Raw genomic sequence first — 19,122 nt, forward strand, 5'->3', positions numbered from 1 at the left:
CTTTGCGATCTCTTCCAACCTTCTTGATTCTATGATTCCCTTTCCATTTCCCTTCCCATCCCATCCTGCTCCAGCAGCTCAGCAGTGTGGGGTGTGATTCCATGGAGAGATGGAAATTGGGGTTGGTAGCTTCTGGAGATGCCTCTGCTGACCTTCAGAGCAGGAGGGTTTTGGGGGTGGTGATCAGTTTGGGGTAACTTTTCCATGTGCTCCACTAGATCCCTTCCAGATCCCCTTGGCTTGATATCTGCTGTCAAACAGTGAAGATTTTTGGGGGTGTAGTGAATTTTGCTGTGGTTTCTGGGCACAGATTTCTCTATTTTGTGTTTGTTTCTATTTATTTATTTTCCCCCCTCCCCACTTTAGGTTTTGTATGAACAGTTCAAGTTTTTCCTGAATCTCTACTTCCTGGTGGTTTCCTGCTCCCAGTTTGTACCAGCACTGAAAATAGGTTACCTGTACACCTACTGGGCTCCACTGGTAAGGAGAAAAATGGTTTGGTTTTGAGGGGGAAGGGTTCATTTCAGCTGAAAAGTTGCTCTGTTGGTGCTGAAAAGTTTTCCAAGAAGCCAAATGATCTCCTGGGGGGCAGCAAGAAGAGTGTGGCCAGCAGGGCTGGGGAGGTTCTGCTGCCTCTCTGCTCTGCCCTGCCGAGACCACAGCTGGAGCACTGTGCCCACTGCTGGCCTTCCCAGTTCAGGAGGGACAGGGAACTGCTGGAGAGAGTCCAGCAGAGGCTGTGTGGATGCTGAGGGGCCTGGGACATGTGTGAGGAGCACAGACTGAGAGCCCTGGGGGTGGTTAGCATGGAGAAGGCTGAGAGGGGATCTGAGCAATGGTTGCAGATAGCTGAGGGGTGGGGGGCAAGGAGCAGGAAGGGGTCAGGCTCTGCTTGGTGGTGCCCAAAGACAGCAGAAGGGGCAGTGGACACAAACTGGAACCAGGAGGTTCTACCTCAACGTGAGGAGAAACTTCTTTGGTGTGAGGCTGCTGAGCCCTGGAGCAGGCTGCCCAGAGAGGTTGTGGAGTCTCCTCTGGAGACTTTCCAGCCCCACCTGGATGTGTTCTGGGTGCCCTGCCCTGGCAGGGGGTTGGGCTGGCATGATCTCTGGAGGTCCCTCCCACCCCCTGACATCCTGTGTGTAAAGCAGGAGGACGGTGCCCCTTGCAGATGAGCTCTTCCCTAGAGCTGCCCTTGCTCCCTGCTTGCCTCCCCACCTGGTAGGTACCTGGCTTCCTTTGGAGAGGCCTTTTGATCACTGAGCCCTCAGCAGCATTCCCTTGGGAATCTCTTCAAGCCACTTGCTCCTGACTCAGGTTTCCTAAGGTTTAATAATTGTCCCCTCCATTTTCAGCCTCTTTTTTGGGAGGGGAGCTTGCCAGCTGTACTCCCATCATTTGGCATTCTTCCTTGTATTGTAACCAGCTCATGACCTTCTCCTGCAGCTTTCCTCCCAGCCCAGGTTTAACAAATGTAACAAATGAAGCCTTGCTGAGGGGGGAAAGCCCAAAGTGCTCAGACTGAAGCCCAGTGCTGCTGCAGGGCAGCCAGTGGCATGTGGGAGCTGGAGCAGAGGTCCTTGTTGCCAGATCAATAGAGGAAATGCTCTGCATTGACTGCATTGCTCTCCTGGCTCCTCTCTGAAGTGTTGATGCCTGGAGAGGCTGTCCTGGAGCTTCATCACCCCTGTGCCCACACAGCCCTTGGCTGCTGCTGCTGCTGCAACCACAGAGGTCACTTCCAGCCCAAGCAGCTGGGTCAGCAGAGGAGTTGGCGGGGGAGGTTGGCAGGGGAGGCTCAGAGAGAGAGGGAGGTTGGCAGGGGAGGCTCAGAGAGAGGTTTCCTGCATCAGGACAGCTGAGGGGTAGCAGCTCCATGGAGCAGGACCTTGGAGTCCTGGTGGACAAGAAGTTCTGCATGGGCCAGCAATGTGCCCCTGTGGGCAAGAAGGCCAAAAGCATCCTGGGGTGCAGCAAGAGAAGTGTGGCCAGCAGGGCTGGGGAGGTTCTGCTACCCCTCTCTTCTGTCCTGGTTGAGGACACATCTGGAGTGTTGTGTCCAGTTCTGGGCTGCCCACTTCAAGAGGGACAAGGACTTCTGCTGGAGAGAGGGAGAGAGTCCAGTGGAGGCTGTGAGGATGCTGAAGGGCCTGGGACAACTGTGAGGAGGAGCCAGCAGTGCCCTCCTGCAGCCCTCAGGCAGCTGTGAGCTGGGCTGCAGCCAGAGGAGTGTGGGCAGAGGGCAGCAGAGGGGATTCTGCCCCTGGGCTCTGCTCTGCTCACACCTCACCTCCAATCCTGCCTCCAGCTCTGCTGAACCCAGCAGGAGGAGGCCACAGAGCTGCAGGAGAGAGGCCAGAGGAGGCCAGAAAGATGCTGCAAGGGCTGGAGCAGCTCTGCTGGGAGCACAGGCTGAGGGAGCTGGGGGTGTGCAGCCTGCAGAAGAGAAGGCTCCAGGGGCACCTCAGAGCTGCCTGCCAGGACCTGAAGGCATCCTGCAGGAAGGGATCCTGCAGAGGGACTTTTGCTGAGGGGGTCTGGAGCCAGGCCAAGGGGGAATGGTTTGGAGCTGAGGCAGAGCAGGGGGAGGCTGGAGCTGAGGCAGAAGTTCTGCAGTGCCAGGGGGATGAGACTCTGGCACAGGCTGCCCAGGGAGGCTGTGGCTGCCTCCTGCCTGGGGGTGCTCCAGGCCAGGCTGGATGAGACCTTGAGCAGCTGAGTGTAGCTGAGAGGTGTCCCTGGGCATGGAGGGCAGCTTGGAGGAGAGGAGCTCTGAGCTCCCTTCCAGCCTGAGCCATTCTCTGATCATTGAATGTGTCGAATGCTCAGGGGAGAGGTCCTTGGTTTAAGGCCTAACTCAGTGCAGCCATGACTGCAGTCCAAGTGCTGAGCAAAGCAAACACCCTTAGGCTGAGTTCTTCCTGCAGTGCTGCTGCTGTGTGTCTGTGTTGTAGCCCTGGGACAGCTCTGAGCCCCAGCCCCCTCCTCTCTTGCAGGGCTTTGTTCTCACAGTCACGGTGGTACGGGAGGCTGTGGATGAGTTCCGGCGCTACAAGAGGGACAAGGAGATGAACTCCCAGCTCTACAGCAAGCTGACAGTGAGAGGTGAGCAGAAGCAGTTGGGTGAACCCTTCCAACACTTCATTCCTTTCCTTTCTCTCTTCTCTGTACATTTACGGCCTCCCAGTTTTGCCTCCAGCTTTGCTCTTCAGGGTGGAAGTGGCCCCGAGCTGAGCAAAGAGCTGCGTTTGGTGAGGTTCAGTGAGGCCAAGGGCAAGGTCCTGCAGCTAGGTCAGGGCTGCCCTCAGTATCCATCCAGGCTGGAGGTGAGGAGAGTGACGACTTGGGGTGCTGGAGGGTGCTGGACAGGAGCCAGCAATGGGCACTGGCAGCCCAGAACCTTCTGGGCTGCCAGTGCCCATTGCCAAAGCTGGAGAGAGAGGATCCTGCCCTCTGCTCTGCTCTGGGGAGACTTCTCCTGCAGGGCTGTGTCCAACTGTGGAGCCCTCAGCACAGGGAGGACCTGGAGCTGATGGAGAGAGGCCAGAGGAGACCACAAAGGTGATCAGGGAGCTGGGGAACCTCTGCTGTAGGACAGGGAGCTGGGGGTGTGGAGCCTAGAGAGCCCTTCTGGTGGCCTTTCAGGGCTTAAAGCAAGCTGGGGGCAGTTTTGAGCAGGGGCTGTTTTGACAGGCCAAGGAGGGTGATGGATTTAAACTAAAAGAGGGAAATTCAGGCTGGAGAGAAGGGAGAAATGTTTGAGGGTGAGGAGAGCTTGGCCCAGGTTACCCTGAGAGGTGGGAGATGCCCAATCCCTAGAACCATTCCAGGTCAGGAACCTGCTCTAACTGCAAGGAGATGGGAGAGGGAAAAAAACCCCCAATGCTATTTGAAAGAAAAGGCTTCAAAAACCTGGAGAAGCCCTCAAGCCATTAGGAAATGCAAATATCCCAGAGCAGGATACAGTGCAGGCCCAGTCTGCAAAGTCACTCCTAAGAGCAGCATCGATTTCCAGGCTCTTAATTAAATCAGCATTAAGTTGGTTGTGGGTTTTTTTTCATTCTCAAGTAACAAAGCCTCCTTTCTCCAGAGTTGCAGGGGAGTGGAGCAAAGCCCCAGCTCCAGTTTTCCCCCTCAGGAGTACAGAAAAGCTTGAAAATTAGGGAAATTCAATTAAAATTAGGCATTAAAAACCCTAATTGTGTAGAAGTGAAGCATTTGGCTTCGTTCATTTGCACCAAAAACCTCCTGGAGTCCTCCCCAGCATCTGAACCCTGCAGAAGTGCAGCACTTGGCTTCAGAAGAGGTTCAAGGCTTCAAAGATCCAGGGATTCCAGTGAGGGATTCCAGTGAGGGCTTTAAAGGTTTTCAAGGATTCCAGTGAGGGCTTTGAAGAATTCCAGTGAGGGATTTGAAGGATTTTTAGCAAGAATTGGAAGGCTTCCAGCGTTTGAAGGAAGGATTCCAATTAAATATTTTTAACGATTAATTTCCTTCAGAGTCTTTGTAAAAGAGCTGCCAAAGGTTTTGAGCTCCCCCAGAAAAGTCCCAGCTGGGATTTTTTTTTTTTTTTAATTTATTTTTTCCTTGCATTAATGCCTGGGAAGCCAAGGGGCTGCTCCTGCTGCCTGGTCACATCCAGCTCCCATGGTGTGCCCCCAAAATACCATCAGGTTTTGATGCTGAATGTGCCTTTCAATGAATCCTCCTTTCCTTCCTAGCAGCTCTGAGAGGCTCCAGTGGATTTTAATTAGAGTGCAGAGCTTAATTACTGCTCCCTGCTCTCCTGCACACACCTGAGCCACAGCTGGCAGCCTGGCCCAGGATCACTTTCAGGGCACAGCTGCACTTGGAAGGAGCAGAGCCTAAGCAGCAGGAGGATGCCTCAGGAGTGCTTCCAGGCCACAGCTCCACCTGTTCTGTGCACACAGCAAAAGAGCCCAAATATTCCTGAGAAAGATCAATTGAACACTGGGATTTACCTGCTGGAAAACACAGAGTGGGCTGGGGTGGAAGGGACCTTAAAGGTCATAGAGCTATGGGTTGGGTTGGAAGGGACCTTGAAGATCATAGAATCATGGAATGGGTTGGAAGGGATCTCAGAGATCACAGTAATGGAATGCTTTAGGTTGGAAGGGACCTCAAAGATCATCAGGTCCAACCCCCTGCCAGAGCAGCATCACTTAGGGTAGTCTGCACAGGAATGCATCCAGGTGGGGTTGGAAAGGCTCCAGAGAAGGAGATTCCACAACCCCCCCAGGCAGCCTGTGCCAGGGCTCTGTCACCCTGACTGTAAAGAAGTTTCTCCTCATGTTGAGGTGAAATCTTCTATGTTCTAGTTTGAACCCATTGTTCCTTGTCCTATCACTGTGCACCACCCAAAAGAGCCTGGCCCCCTCCCCTTGCTCCCCACTCCTCAGCTATTGAGAGACATTGATCAGATCCCTCTCAGCCTTCTCCTCTCCACACTAACCACCCCCAGGGCTCTCAGTCTCTCTTCACAGGGGAGATGCTCAAGTCCCCAAATCCTCCTCATGGCTCTCCCTTGGACTCTCTCCAGCAGGTCTCTGTCTCTCTGGAACTGGGGAGCCCCAAACTGGACACAGGATTGCAGCTGTGGTCTCAGCAGGGCACAGCAGAGGGGGAGCAGAACCTCCCCAGCCCTGCTGGCCACACTTTTCTTGGTATCATAGATTAGTCTGGGTTGGAGGGGGCCTTAAAGATCACACGGTAATGGAATGTGTTGGGTTGGAAGGGACCTTGAAGATCATGGAATCATGGAATGGGTTGGGATAGAAGGAAGCTTTGAGATCATAGACTCATGGAATGGGTTGGGTTGGGATGGACCTGCAGAGGCCACCCAGCCCCACCCCCTGCACTCAGCAGGGACATCCTCCCCTACAGCAGGTTGCTCACAGCCTTCTCCAGCCTCCCCTTGAACATCTCCAGGCCTGGAGCCTCAACCCCCTCCCTGGGCAACCTGCTGCAGTGTTCCAGCAGCCTCCTGCTGCACAATTTGTTCCTCACATCCAATCTCCATCTGCTCTGCTCTCATTTCAAACCATTGCCCCTGGGCCTGTCAATAATAAATAATTCCTAATAGAAACAATCAGAATCAATCATTTCAGCAGATGCTGAAATCTACTCTTCAGTGTGGTCATCAGAGCCAGGTGGTGTTGGTTGTAACATTTCAACCTGAAGATTTAAATGTGAGGATTTTAATTCATTTTAATTAATGTTAAGAGTTGTTTTAATTTTTCAGGATTTAATTTTAAGATTTTAGGATTCTTAATTCATTTGAACTAATTGAAAGATTTTTCATGTTAAGATTTTAATTCATTGAAATTCATTGAAAGATGATGATCTTAAGATTTTAAAATTAATTTTAATGGAAAGATTTTTCATATCAAGATTTTAATTCATTTGAATTAACTGAAAGATTTTAATTTCAAGAATTTTAATTCCTTTTAATTGAAAAATTTTTCATGTTGAGATTTGAATTAATTGAAATCAATGGAAAGATTTTTCATTTTAAGGTTTGAATTCACTTTAGTTAGTTGAAAGATTTTAATTTTCAAACTTTTATTTCATTTTAATTGAGAGATTTAAATTTTAAGATTTTTTAAAATTTCATTTTAATTTAGTTTAATTTTTAAGATTTAAATTCATTTGAATTGGAAGATTTTAATTCTAAGATTTAATCTGAACTTTTGAAACTAATGTTATGATTTTAATTTTAACATTTTCATGTTAACATTTTTATTCAGTTTAACATTTTAATTTTAGCATTTTAATTCATTTTACCCTTGGCAGTTTCACAAGTCAAGGTGGGTTCCCAGGGCAGGGCCATGTTGGGTTCCCGGGACAGGGCAGGGGCACAGCAGGTGCCCAGGTCAGGACAGGGTCAAGGCAGGTGCCCAGGTCAGGTCAGGGTCAAGGCAGGTTTCCAGGTCACGGCAAGTTCCCAAAGCAGGGCAGGGTCACGGCAGGTCCCTAGGTCACGGCAGGTTCCCAGAGCAGGGCAGGGTCACGGCAGGTCCCCAGGTCACGGCAAGTTCCCAGGGCAAGGCAGGTCCCCAGGGCAAGGCAGGGTCACGGCAGGTCCCCAGGGCACGGCAGGTCCCCAGGACACGGCAGGGTCACGGCAAGTTCCCAGGGCAAGGCAGTTTCCCAGAGCAGGGCAGGGTCACGGCAGGTTCCCAGGGCAGGGCAGGGTCAAGGCAGTTTGGTTCCCATCTCAGGGCAGTTTCCCATCTCAGTTCTCACAGTGTCACTCAGCACTGCCTGTCCCCAGCAGCTGCAGCCTGGCCTGGATCTTTGGCTGTCTATCTCATGTCTGCCTGCATTTGGTTATCTTTCTTCTTTTTCTCTTTCAAGGCAAAGTGCAAGTGAAGAGCTCAGACATCCAAGTTGGAGACCTCATCATAGTGGAAAAGGTTGAGCCTTTTAAAATCTGTTCTGTATGAAGTAGATCAGAGGATAGACTGGAGAGGATTGATTGGTCAGTTTAGATTGGATAGGGGAAGATTTTTATTGTTGGATTATTAATTATGTCAATTATTGTATTATTAAGATGCTATTTATCTTGTGAAAAGCAGCAGTGCACTGTCCTTACCTCTCTTCCCCTTCCTTCCCCCCTATTTTGTTCTTCCCCTTCCTTCCCCCCTATTTTGTTCTTCCCCTTCCTTCCCCCCTATTTTGTTCTTCCCCTTCCTTCCCCCCTATTTTGTTCTTCCCCTTCCTTCCCCCCTATTTTGTTCTTCCCCTTCCTTCCCCCCTATTTTGTTCTTCCCCTTCCTTCCCCCCTATTTTGTTCTTCCCCTTCCTTCCCCCCTATTTTGTTCTTCCCCTTCCTTCCCCCCTATTTTGTTCTTCCCCTTCCTTCCCTGCCTCCTCTCCTCACAAGGATCCCTACACCCAAGTCTCACCTGCTTCTCCTCTCTCCACTCACCACTGACTCTCTCACATTTTCCTGTACTTTGGACTCTCCTTTTTTTTCCCCTTCTTTTTTGTCCCTAGCCCTAGAATCCATTGTTACAAAGCCTGGGGAAGGCTCTGGTGGGCCTCAGAGGTCATCTGCCTTCTCTGAAATGTATGGAAATGGATGGAGTTTGTGAGTTATGCTGGAAGCTGGAAAGCTGGAATGGCTTTGAGATGTAGGCCCTCAGCATCTCTTCCAGCCTTGTTTTCAGCCACTCACAGGTTGTGTTCTGGCAGCACCTGAGGCTTCTGATGGAAGGAAAGAGATCTTTAAGGATTTGGGGCAAAAATGAGTGGAGTGGTTTGTGCTGAGGGCTGGACTCAGGCACCTCACTAAGATCCATGTCACAGGATATTAGGGGTTAGAAGGGATCTCTGGAGCTCATCCAGCCCAACCCCGTGCGAAAGCAGGGTCACCCAGGAACTCATACAAGCAGCTTTGGAATGGCTTCAGAGGTGGAGACTCCACCACCTCTCTGGGTGGCCTGCTCCAGGGCTCCACCACCCTTCAATCCAAGAAGTTCCTCCTCATGTTCTGATGGTCAGGTTTGTGCCCCTTGGCCTGTCCCTGGGCACCACTGATGCACTGATTTGAAGGTTTTAGCTCAGCTCCAGGCTCCCTCCTGCACCAGCAGAGCTTCTTTATTACCTTCAGGCCTCTCTGGAGGTGCCTTCAGCCTAACAAAGTGAGATGTGTGCTGGTTTGGTGCTGGAGGGGAGGCAGTCTCCAATGTCACAGGATGGCCCTTTGGCCAGAGAAGCAGCCAGGAGTGAAGGGTTCAGTTGCTCATTCTGGTGACAAAGGGGGAAGGCAAGTGTGGGTTGGGCTGGCAGATCCATCAGCACCATCTCTGCAGTGCACTAAGTGATTCCTCTGAGCTGCAGGTGCAGCCTTGGAGCACCTCTGCCATGGGGACAGGATGAGGGAGCTGGGGGTGTGCAGCCTGCAGAGGAGAAGGCTCCAGGCAGACCTCAGAGCTGCCTGCCAGGACCTGCAGGGGCTCCAAGCAGGCTGCAGAGGGACTGCTCCCAAAGGGCTGCAGGGACAGCACCAGGGGCAATGGTTTGAAATGAGAGCAGAGCAGATGGAGATTGGATGTGAGGAACAAGTTGTGCAGCAGGAGGCTGCTGGAACACTGCAGCAGGTTGCCCAGGGAGGGGGTTGAGGCTCCATCCCTGGAGATGTTCAAGGGGAGGCTGGAGAAGGCTGTGAGCAACCTGCTGTAGGGGAGGATGTCCCTGCTGAGTGCAGGGGGTGGGGCTGGGTGGCCTCTGCAGCTCCCTTCCAACCCATTCTATGATCTTCAAGGTCCTGTCCATCCCAACCTATTCCATGATTCTGTGATCCCCAAGGTCTCTTCCATCCCAAACTATTCCATGATTTATGACATGACACCTCATTCAGATGATCAGACTCACAGAATAGCTCAGGTTGGAAAAGGAGCTCAGAGCTCCTCTCCTCCAAGCTGCCCTCCATGCCGAGGGACACCTCTCAGCTACACTCAGCTGCTCAAGGCCTCATCCAGCCTTGGCCTGGAGCACCCCCAGGCAGGAGGCAGCCACAGCCTCCCTGGGCAGCCTGTGCCAGAGTCTCACCCCCCTGGGTGCTGCAGAACTCCTCCCTCAGCCCAAGCTCTCCTGTTGACTCCAGCATTAGGTCACTTTCCTGCTGGTTTTGGGGTGCTGGCCAAGTGCTGTCACTTGTCTCCAAGTTTGTGGGCACCAAGCCAGGCAGCTGGAAGTTGGGCAATGGATTTGTGTCAGGGCTGGCAGGCAGACTGCAGAAACCTGGAGCTAATCTATAGGAGGAGTAGGGCTCTGCTTAATTGCTATTGTCAGGGCAGGAGAGGTTTGTGTAGAGCTGCAGCTGCCTTCTGCCCTGCCTTGAACAGGTTCCTGGTATGTGGTGAGGGTGATGGGTTCATATCTTCCTGCCTCAGCTGTCCTGGAGCTCAGCTCAAGCTGCCCCTAAATATCTGAGGGGTGGGTGGCCAGGTGAGGCTGCCAGGCTTTGCTTGGTGGTGCCCAGCGACAGGAGGAGGAAGAAGCACAAACTGGAACCCAGGAGGTTCCTTCACAACATGAGGAGAAACTTCTTTGGTGTGAGGCTGCTGGAGGCCTGGAGCAGGCTGCCCAGAGAGGTTGTGGAGTCTCCTGCTCTGGAAAGCTTCCAACCCCCCCCTGGCTATGTTCCTGGGTGCCCTGCCCTGGGTGCCCCTGCTCTGGCAGAGGGTTGGCCTGGATGATCTCCAGAGCTCCCTTCCAGGCCCTCCCATGCTGTGATTCTTTTTTCCCCCCCTGCTCTTCTTGGTGCCAGAGTTGTGCTCAGTGCAGTGTTTGCACACAGCCACTCCAGGTGGATTTTCCTGCTCCTGTTCCCACCCCCAGACCATGGCAACCTGTGTGGTGGTGGCTCAGGTACTGCTGGTGGCCTCCTCAGGAGCAGCTTCCAGCACCTGCTGCTGTTTGCTGATTGTATCGGATCTGAATTGCAAATGTTGGGTGGGAAGTGCTGGGAACGAACCTGCTTTGATTGAGTTCCAATCCAAGGCTGACCTTTTGGGTGATGGATCTCACTGCAAACTTCAGTGGAATTCACTTTTGGGACCCTTTTCCTTCACCTTTTTCCTTTTTTTTTCCCTCTATTTTTTCTCCCTTTTCCATTTCTTTTTTTTGTCCCCCCCCCCCCCCCCCCCCGCTGCTTTTTTCCCCTCTATATCCTAGGTTTTCTGCCCCTCTCCTTTTGGTTTCTGCCCCTCTCCTTTTGGTTTCTGCCCCTCTCCTTTTGGTTTCTGCCCCTCTCCTTTTGGTTTCTGCCCCTCTCCTTTTGGTTTCTGCCCCTCTCCTTTTTTTTCCCGTTTCCCTTCTTTCCCTGCTTACAGAAAATAACTCTTCCCCCTTCTTCCCTCAGAACCAGCGCATCCCTTCGGACATGGTGTTTCTGAGGACATCAGAGAAGACAGGTGGGTGTTGGGAGTGGGCTGAGGCTTGGGCATTGCAGGGAAAGTTGCAGGTAAAATAATCAGAAATGAGAAGCTGCAGGGCCCTGAAGCATGGGGCGTGGCCTGATAGCCATTCTGGGGTTGGGTTGCCCTTGGGTTGGGCTCTTGGTTGTCACTTTGGGCTTGGGTTGGGCTTTTTCTGATCATTTTGGCTTTTGTTGGGCTTTTTACTGTCATTTTGGAGTTGGTTTCAGCTGTTGGTTGTCGTTTTGGGGTGGGTCGGGCTCTTGGTGGTCACTTTGGGGCTGGGTTGGGCTCTTGGTCACCACTTTGGGGTTGGTTCGGGCTCTCGGTCAGTGCTTTGGGGCTTGTTTGGGGTGTGGTTTTTTGTTTTGGAGTTGCTGGTCTCGTGGTGTTTTGGTTTTTGATGGCATTGTTTACCAGGCCTGAGAGAATTGCCTGAAGTTTTCCCTGGGAAGGGCAGATCAGAATTCCCAGCGTGTGCGGAATCGATAACAGCAATTCCGAGGAGCCGCAGCCTGCTCAGGCTGGAATTAAAAAGCATCTCTGTGCCTGTCAATAAGGCAGGCTGATGAGTTTGGGGGTATCATATTGACTGTGTATTAATACATGGGATCCTATAAGACCATCAGCTGATTGTTTAGAATGTAAATGTAGCTGCTGATGGATCCAGTGACTGATGGCTTAAATTCCAATTAATCAATTGCTTTGTCACCTTCTTCATTCAGATCAAATATCTCCAGCACACACACACAGACACGACTTTCTGCATGGGCTGAGGAGAAATTAATGCTTGGAAACTCATTTTCATCAGCCTTCTATAAATGCCACTCTGTATTTTTTTGTTGGTAGCCTGTGTGGCTTTAATATTAGTGAGGTTTCAGGTGTCAAGGTTGGAAGTTTTTCCCTGTCAGGGTGGTTTTTTTTTTTTTTCTTCCCTCCTATCAGTTTTTATTTTCTTGCCCCCCTGTCAGGGTTTTTGTTTCTTCCCCTCCCCCCTGTCAGGGTATTTCTTCTCCCCCCTCTTTAGAAGCTCTCATAATTGAGAGCTTCTTGTTAATAGTGGTAAATGCAACTCTCTGCCCTCCAATCTGTCAGCTTAGACTGAACAGTAGGAAGAATTTTTTCTCATCAAGAGTAGTCAGGGATTGGAATGAGCAGCCCAGGGAGGTGGTGGAGTCCCCAAGCCTGGCTGTGTTTGAAGGAGGTTTGGATGTGGTGCTTGGGGCTCTGGTTTAGGAGTGAGCCTTGCAGAGTAGGGTTCTGGGTTGGACTTGGTGAACCTGAGGGCCTGTTCCAACCTGAATGTTGATTCTGTGGTCTTGGTGCTGCTGTTCACCTTGTCATCAGTTGCAGCCTGTGCTGCACACAGATACTTGAGTGATATATAAAAACCAAGTTGTGGGGAGGCAGAGCTGCACTCAGGCACACCAGGGCCGGATTCCATTTCTCTTCTCTTTGGGTATCTTCCAGGAATTAATCTCCTTCAGTGCTTGCTGACTCAAAGGCAGGCAGGCAGGCTGCTGAGATGCAGTCCTCACTATCAGGGAAATGCTCAGGGGTTTGGAGCAGCTCTGCTCTGAGAACAGGCTGAGGGAGCTGGGGGTGTTCAGCCTGGAGAAGAGAAGGCTCCAGGAAGGCCTTAGAGCAGCTGCCAGGACCTGGAGGGATCCTACAAGAAGGGTGCAGTGGGAATGTTTGCAAAGGGCTGCAGGGACAGGACCAGGGCCCATGGCTTCAAAGTAGAGCAGAGCAGATTGAGATTGGATGTGAGGAACAAGTTGTGCAGCAGGAGGCTGCTGGAACACCGCAACAAGTTGCCCAGGGAGGTGGTTGAGGCTCCATCCCTGGAGATGTTCAAGGTGAGGCTGGACAGGGCAGTGGGCAACCTGATCTAGTTGGGGATGTCCCCCTGCTGAGTGCAGGGGGGTTGGGATGGGTGAGCTTTGGAGGTCCCTTCTGGCCTGGATCATTCTATGAGAGCCTGGGTGGTACCTGGGTGGCTCTCCCATCAGCTCCAGGTACCCTGATCTCCAGTTGCTCATCAATTAATTCATCAGGGCTGTGAGGCAGGCGCTTGGCAGTGACACTTAAACCGCTTGATGTTAATTTGATTGCTGTTCAAACCTTCCCTCTCCTGACAACTCTTGTCAATGAGACACAATACAATCAAGTATTCATAAGCAGGCCTGGAACAGAATCCGGGCAGGCAAAGTGAATAATTCAGCTCTGCAGAGGCTCCAGAGGTGTTTGGTCGGAGCTGTTGTTCTCCATCTGTAAAAAATTCATTGGCTGCAGCTCTTGGAGGAGGTAAAAGAGAACTTTATTTATTTAGATTGGGCTGAGAAGGACACAAGTGTGGTGAAGCTTTGGCTTTGTCTCCCCTTGAAGAATAATTACCATGGGTTCTTAACACCTACAGGTCATAGTACATTAAATTCATCAGAGAAGCAGAGTCGCTCAGGTGGGAAGGGAGCTCACAGCTCCTCTTCTCCAACCTCCCCTCCATGCTGACGGACACCTCTCAGCTAGACTCACCCCCAGGCAGGAGGCAGCCACAGCCTCCCTGGGCAGCCTGTGCCAGAGTCTCACCACCCTGGCATTGAAAAAACTTCCACAAGGATGATGCAAGGGCTGGAGCAGCTCTGCTGGGAGCACAGGCTGAGGGAGCTGGGGGTGTGCAGCCTGCAGAGGAGAAGGCTCCAGGGGCACCTCAGAGCTGCCTGCCAGGACCTGAAAGCATCCTGCAGGAAGGGATCCTGCAGAGGGACTTTTGCTGAGGGGGTCTGGAGCCAGGCCAAGGGGGAATGGTTTGGAGCTGAGGCAGAGCAGGGGGAGGCTGGAGCTGAGGCAGAAGCTCTTCAGTCTGGAGAGGCCTCACGTGAGTTCCGGAGCAGCCTTGTAGATTCAGCTGAGGCCTTGCGCCAAGTCTGGAGAGGCCTCACACAAACTCTAGACAGGTCTTGTGAATTCTGTATGGGCCTGACACAACTCCAGAGGAGCCTCCAGAACTCTGGGCAGGCCTCACACAAGTTCTGGGCAGGCTTCGTAAGCTCTGCAGAGGCCTCACTCGAGTTCTGGGCAGGCCTCAGGTGAATTCTGTCTGGGCCGAAGTCCAGCCTCCCAAAATCATAGTCCTAGGACTTGCCCAAAGGAGTTTCCCCTGGCCCGGCTTTGGGAGTGTTTGTGGTTGCCCTGGGGCAGCCCCTTGGGTGGGCAGGCTCTGGGTGCTTTAGGCAGAGCCAATGCTGCAGGCTGCCTGCTCCCTTCAGATGTCCTCAGGACACAGCTCTGCCAGCCCACTGCCACCTCCCAAGGCTCCGCCTCGGCTCCTTCCAAGCCTTCCCCTGATTGTATTTATCTAATTTTGTTTAATTGTGTTCCTTGCACCTATTGATTTCAGTTTGAAATGTAAATTTATTTGAGTTGAGTTAGCTACGTTTTTGTTTTGTTTTGGTATTTCTGTAGTTTTATTTTTGAAATTCTTTGCATTGATTTCACTTCAGAATTCTGATTCTATTTCTTTTATTAATTCTCTTTATTGCTGTAATTTTATTCTATCTCTTTAATCTTATTTGATCTGATTTTTCTAATTTTATTGTACCTAGTTTTATTAATTTAATTCATTGCATCTCTTTGACTTCAAAATTTAATTCTGATTCTATTTAATTTTATTAATTTTTTATTGGTTTTCATAGTTTTATTCAATTCTATCTTTAATTTTATTTGATTTGATTTATCTAATTTTATTTAGTTTTATTATTTTACTTCATTACATCTATTTAATGTCAAAATTTAAGTTTTATTCTATTTAATTTTATTAATTTTCTTTATTGCTGTAATTTTATTTAATTCTATCTTTGATTTGATTTATCTAATCTTATTTAGTTTTATTGTTTTAATTCATTGCATCTATTTAACCTCAAAATTTAACTCTGATTCTTTTTATTAATTTTCTTTATCGCTGTAATTTTATTTAATTCTATCTCTTTGATTTGGTTTTTCTAATTGCATTGCATTCCTGTAGTCTTATTTAATTGCACCTATTGATTTAAGTTTAAAATGTCATTTTATTTGATTTTGTTTGCCTAATTTTGTTTGGTATTTCTGCAGTTTTATTTATTGAATTCATTGCATCTATTTAACATTCAATTCTGCTTTATTTATTTTTATTAATTTTCCTTATTGCTGTAATTTTATTTGTGTCTGATTTATCAAATTGTAATTGTATTTCTGTAGTTTCATTGTGTCTATTGATTCAATTTTAAAAAGTAATTTTATTTTATTTATTCAATTTCATTTCTTTATCTAATTTTATTCTATTGTATTCCTGTAGTCTTATTTAATTGTCTCCATTGATTTAAGTTTACAGTCTAAGTTTATTTGACTTGATTTCTTCAATTTTATTTATTTTATTGCCTTTCTGGAGCCTGATTAATTGTATCTATTTAATTTGTGGATTTAATTGATTTTATTTCATTTTCTCTATTTAATTTTATAGCATTAATTTTATTTCATTTATTTATTTCATTTATTTTATATTTTTATTTATTTTATTAATTTATTTATTTGTTTATTTTATTCCAGGTTATTTATTTAATTTTTTATTTCATTTTTTGGTATTTATTTGTTTCTCTTTTTAAAATTATTTAATTAATTGATTTTAAGTTTTTGGTATTTATTTCCCTTTTAAAACTTATTTATTTATTTTATTTCATTATTTATTTTATTTTTATTTTTTAATTTATAATTTTATTTATTTTTATTTCTGCAGCTGATTTTTCTCTATTTCCTCCTCCTGCTGCCATTTATTTCCAGCCCTCTCTCCATTTCCCTGCCTGCACCTTCAGCTCCTGTCTGCCTCTTTGCCTTAGCTGCAGGTGACCCCAAACCCCTTCCCTGCCCCCAGGTTGCTCTCCAATGTTCCACTTAAGGCTTTTTTCACTTCTTTTGTTGTTGTTGTCAGAAAAGTTTGTGAGGTGCTGGCAGCAGAGGGACCCCAAGCAGAGGCAGCAGTTCCTTGCTCTCTGGGATTGGAACTGCCCAAGGGACACGTTTTGAGCAGAGCAAAGTAAGGAGGACTTGGAGGTGCTGGAAGGTGTCCAGAGCAGGGCCACAAGAATGAGCAGAGGGCTGGAGCTGCTCTGCTCTGAGGACAGCCTGAGAGAGTTGGGGTTGTGCAGTGTGGAGAGGAGAAGGCTCCCAGGAGAGCTTCTTGTGGCCTTCCAGGATCGGAAGGGGGCTCCAAGAAAGCTGGGGAGGGACTTTGTAGGGTGTTAGGGAGTGATAGGACCTGGGGGAATGGATCCAAGCTAGAGGAGGGGAGATTCAGATTGGATGTTAGGAAGAAATCCTTCCCCAGGAGGGTGGTGAGAGACTGGCAGAGGTTGCCCAGGGAGGTAGTGGAAGCCTCATCCCTGGAGGTTTTTGCAGCCAGGCTGGATATGGCTGTGAGCAACCTGCTGTGGTGTGAAGTGTGCCTGGTCATGGCAGGGGAGTTGGAACTGGATGATCCTTGAGGTCCCTTCCAACCCTGACAGTTCTGTGATTCTGTGACAACCCAAATCTAGTTGAGCTCCACCAGTGGAGTCCTCTCCTGCTGGCAGCATTTAACCATTCCTGACGCTCTTCAGAAAGCTCCAAAGGGAATTTCCCCCTCGGTCCTAACCAGGAATGTTGTTAATTGTATTAAAGAACTCTGCTTGGAGAGCTCCTGGTGGAAACCTCAGAGCCCTACCAAAGGAGGAACTCCTCCACATGTGGCACATTGAGTTAAAAGCTGATGGAAAAGCTTCACTTTCTCTCTTCCAAATGACCTTTTTAACCCAAACTGAAGGTTTGGGATACAAAGAAGAGTTTGTGTCCTTCTAATCTTGTGTCAGCAGAGATGTCTCCTTCCCAGCCTCCCCTCCTGGTGGTCTCTTACTAACTCCATGTGCTCCTGGTGGTCTCTTGCAGGCTCCTGTTTCATCCGGACCGACCAGCTGGATGGAGAAACAGACTGGAAACTGAAGGTTGCTGTCAGCTGCACACAGAGGTTGCCAGCCCTGGGGGTAAGCATCTCAAGGCTGGATGAGGCCTTGAGCCACCTGGGCTGGTGGGAGGTGTCCCTGCCCATGGCAAGGGGCTGGCACTAGGTGGTCTTTGAGTCCATCCCAAACCATTCTATGATTCTATTTCAAGTCTGAGCTGGATGAGCTTCAAGGTCCTTCCAGCCCAATCCGTGATTCTATGACCTTCCAGGTCCCTTCCAACCTAACCCATTCTATGCTTCTATGAGCTCTGAGGTCCCTTCTAACCCAACCCATTCTATGATCCTGAAGGTCCCCTCAAACCCCACCCATTCTGTGACTCTGTTCTTCAAAGTCTCATCCAAACCATTCTATGCTTCTATGACCTCTGAGGTCCATTCCCCCCCAACCCATTGCCTGCTTTCTTCCAGGCCAAGCCTTACAGCTCACACTTAGACACCAGAAGCTATTTGTGATGATTTCAGAGGCTGTGTGCCACTTGGCCATGGCCATGGGCAAGGTGCTGGTGCCCTTGCCAGGATGTCCCCTCTCTAACTGTCACTCCCTTGAGTTTCTCCAGATGCCTGCTCTCAAGGCTGGTGGTGGCAGGAGCTGTCAGTGGTGTGGTGCCAGCAGAGCAGTGCTGTAACCCTACCCCCAGAGCAGAGCTGCAGAGCTTTTCTTGGAGAGCAGCTGACCCCCACCAAGGTGCTCAGGGCAGGTTTAGTTCCCTTCCTGAAGCACTTAAGGTGATCAGAGAATTAAAATTGCAGGAAGTCACCTGAGGATGGCTGCAGTAGCAAAGGTTGTGGCTCCTGGGTTAGGTTTCTTTCAGCTTCCTAGAGGTGGGAAGGTTCTGCTGGTGCTGGGCAGGGGCTGAGACAGCCTCCTGGAGGCTGTTGAGGGGTCAGTGAGATTTGTGAGGTCACTGCAGCCTTCCATAACTGATTGCTTCCAGGAGATCCATGGAGCAGCCACGAGAGCCCTTCCTTCTGCTTGGCTTTGTGGAGCTGCGGCAGTGTGGCTGCCCAGGAACTGCACCTTAGGGTTCAGGATGTGCTTGAGTGATCCCTGAGGAAGGTTGGGTTGGAAGGGACCTCCAGGATCATGGAATGGGTTGGGTTGGAAGGGACTTTCAGGATCCTAGAATCACAGAATGGGTTGGAAGAGACCTTGAAGGATATTAAAGTCCTACAAAGGGTTTGGGTTAGAAGTGTCCTTGAAGATCATGGAACAGGTTAGGTTGGAAGGGACCTTGAGGATTATAGAATCATGGAATGGGTTGGGTTGGAAGGGGCATTGAAGACCATTCAGTTCCAACCCATCTGCCATGGTCAGGGTCACCTCCGATAAGAGTCATCAGCCTCTGTAGAACCTTGCTCCTTGCTCTGGTTGCTTCAGCCCAAGTCCTAAAAGCCTTCCTCAGTTGTGTGCTTGGGGTAGGGTTGGGGGAAGGTCTGGAACCTTTAGCAGCCAAACCTGCAGGGAGCACGGTTGCAGGGGGTTGGTCCCCACTCAATGCCCTCCTCTCTCTGCAGGATCTCTTCTCCATCAATGCTTATGTTTATGCTCAGAAGCCACAGCTGGACATCCACAGTTTTGAAGGGACCTTCACAAGGGTAAGTGCTAGATCTGGACAGGCTTCTGCTTCCCTCTTACAGTGCTCACTGGGAGTGAAACCTACTCTTAGTTCTTCAGTTTGGTTTAGATCTTACTTAGATTCCCCCCCCCCCCCCCAACTATAACCAAGGTCAAACCCAAGTAATTGGTGACCATCTCCTGTTGTTGCCAAGAGATGGCCTCCAAAAGTTGACCTTTTGAAGCATGAGAACCTCATCAAGCACAGTTTCAGTCATAAATTCATAGATTGATAGAATGGGTTGGGTTGGGAGGGACCTTGAAGGTCATAGAATGGAATGGGTTGGAAGGGAGCTTGAAGATCATAGAATCATGGAATGGGTTGGGAGGGACCTTGAAGGTCATAGAATCATGGAATGGGTTGGGAGGGACCTTGAAGGTCATAGAATCATGGAATGGGTTGAGCTGGAAGGATCCTTGAAAGTCATGGAATGGGTTGGAAGGGAGCTTGAAGGCCATAGAATGGGTTGGGCTGGGAGGGTTGGGGAGCGGTTTGGTGGGGGGTTGATGGGGGAGGTGCTCACAACTCC

General features: G+C 49.6%; 1 protein-coding gene across 4 annotated transcripts in view; it reads left to right on the plus strand.

Moving 5' to 3' along the window:
• Positions 1–19,122, plus strand: part of ATP9B (ATPase phospholipid transporting 9B (putative)) — a 79,725-nt gene that overhangs the window by 8,124 nt on the left and 52,479 nt on the right. For all 4 annotated transcript variants that reach the window (XM_054382021.1, XM_054382023.1, XM_054382022.1 and 1 more), the window contains exons 4-9: positions 367–480; positions 2,997–3,105; positions 7,378–7,436; positions 10,892–10,943; positions 16,902–16,996; positions 18,493–18,573. In XM_054382021.1, the coding sequence (XP_054237996.1) occupies positions 367–480; positions 2,997–3,105; positions 7,378–7,436; positions 10,892–10,943; positions 16,902–16,996; positions 18,493–18,573 (510 nt within the window). The remainder of the gene's footprint in view (positions 1–366; positions 481–2,996; positions 3,106–7,377; positions 7,437–10,891; positions 10,944–16,901; positions 16,997–18,492; positions 18,574–19,122) is intronic.

This window comes from Indicator indicator, chromosome 6, assembly GCF_027791375.1.
Source record: "Indicator indicator isolate 239-I01 chromosome 6, UM_Iind_1.1, whole genome shotgun sequence".
NCBI classification, from domain to species: Eukaryota; Metazoa; Chordata; class Aves; order Piciformes; family Indicatoridae; genus Indicator; species Indicator indicator.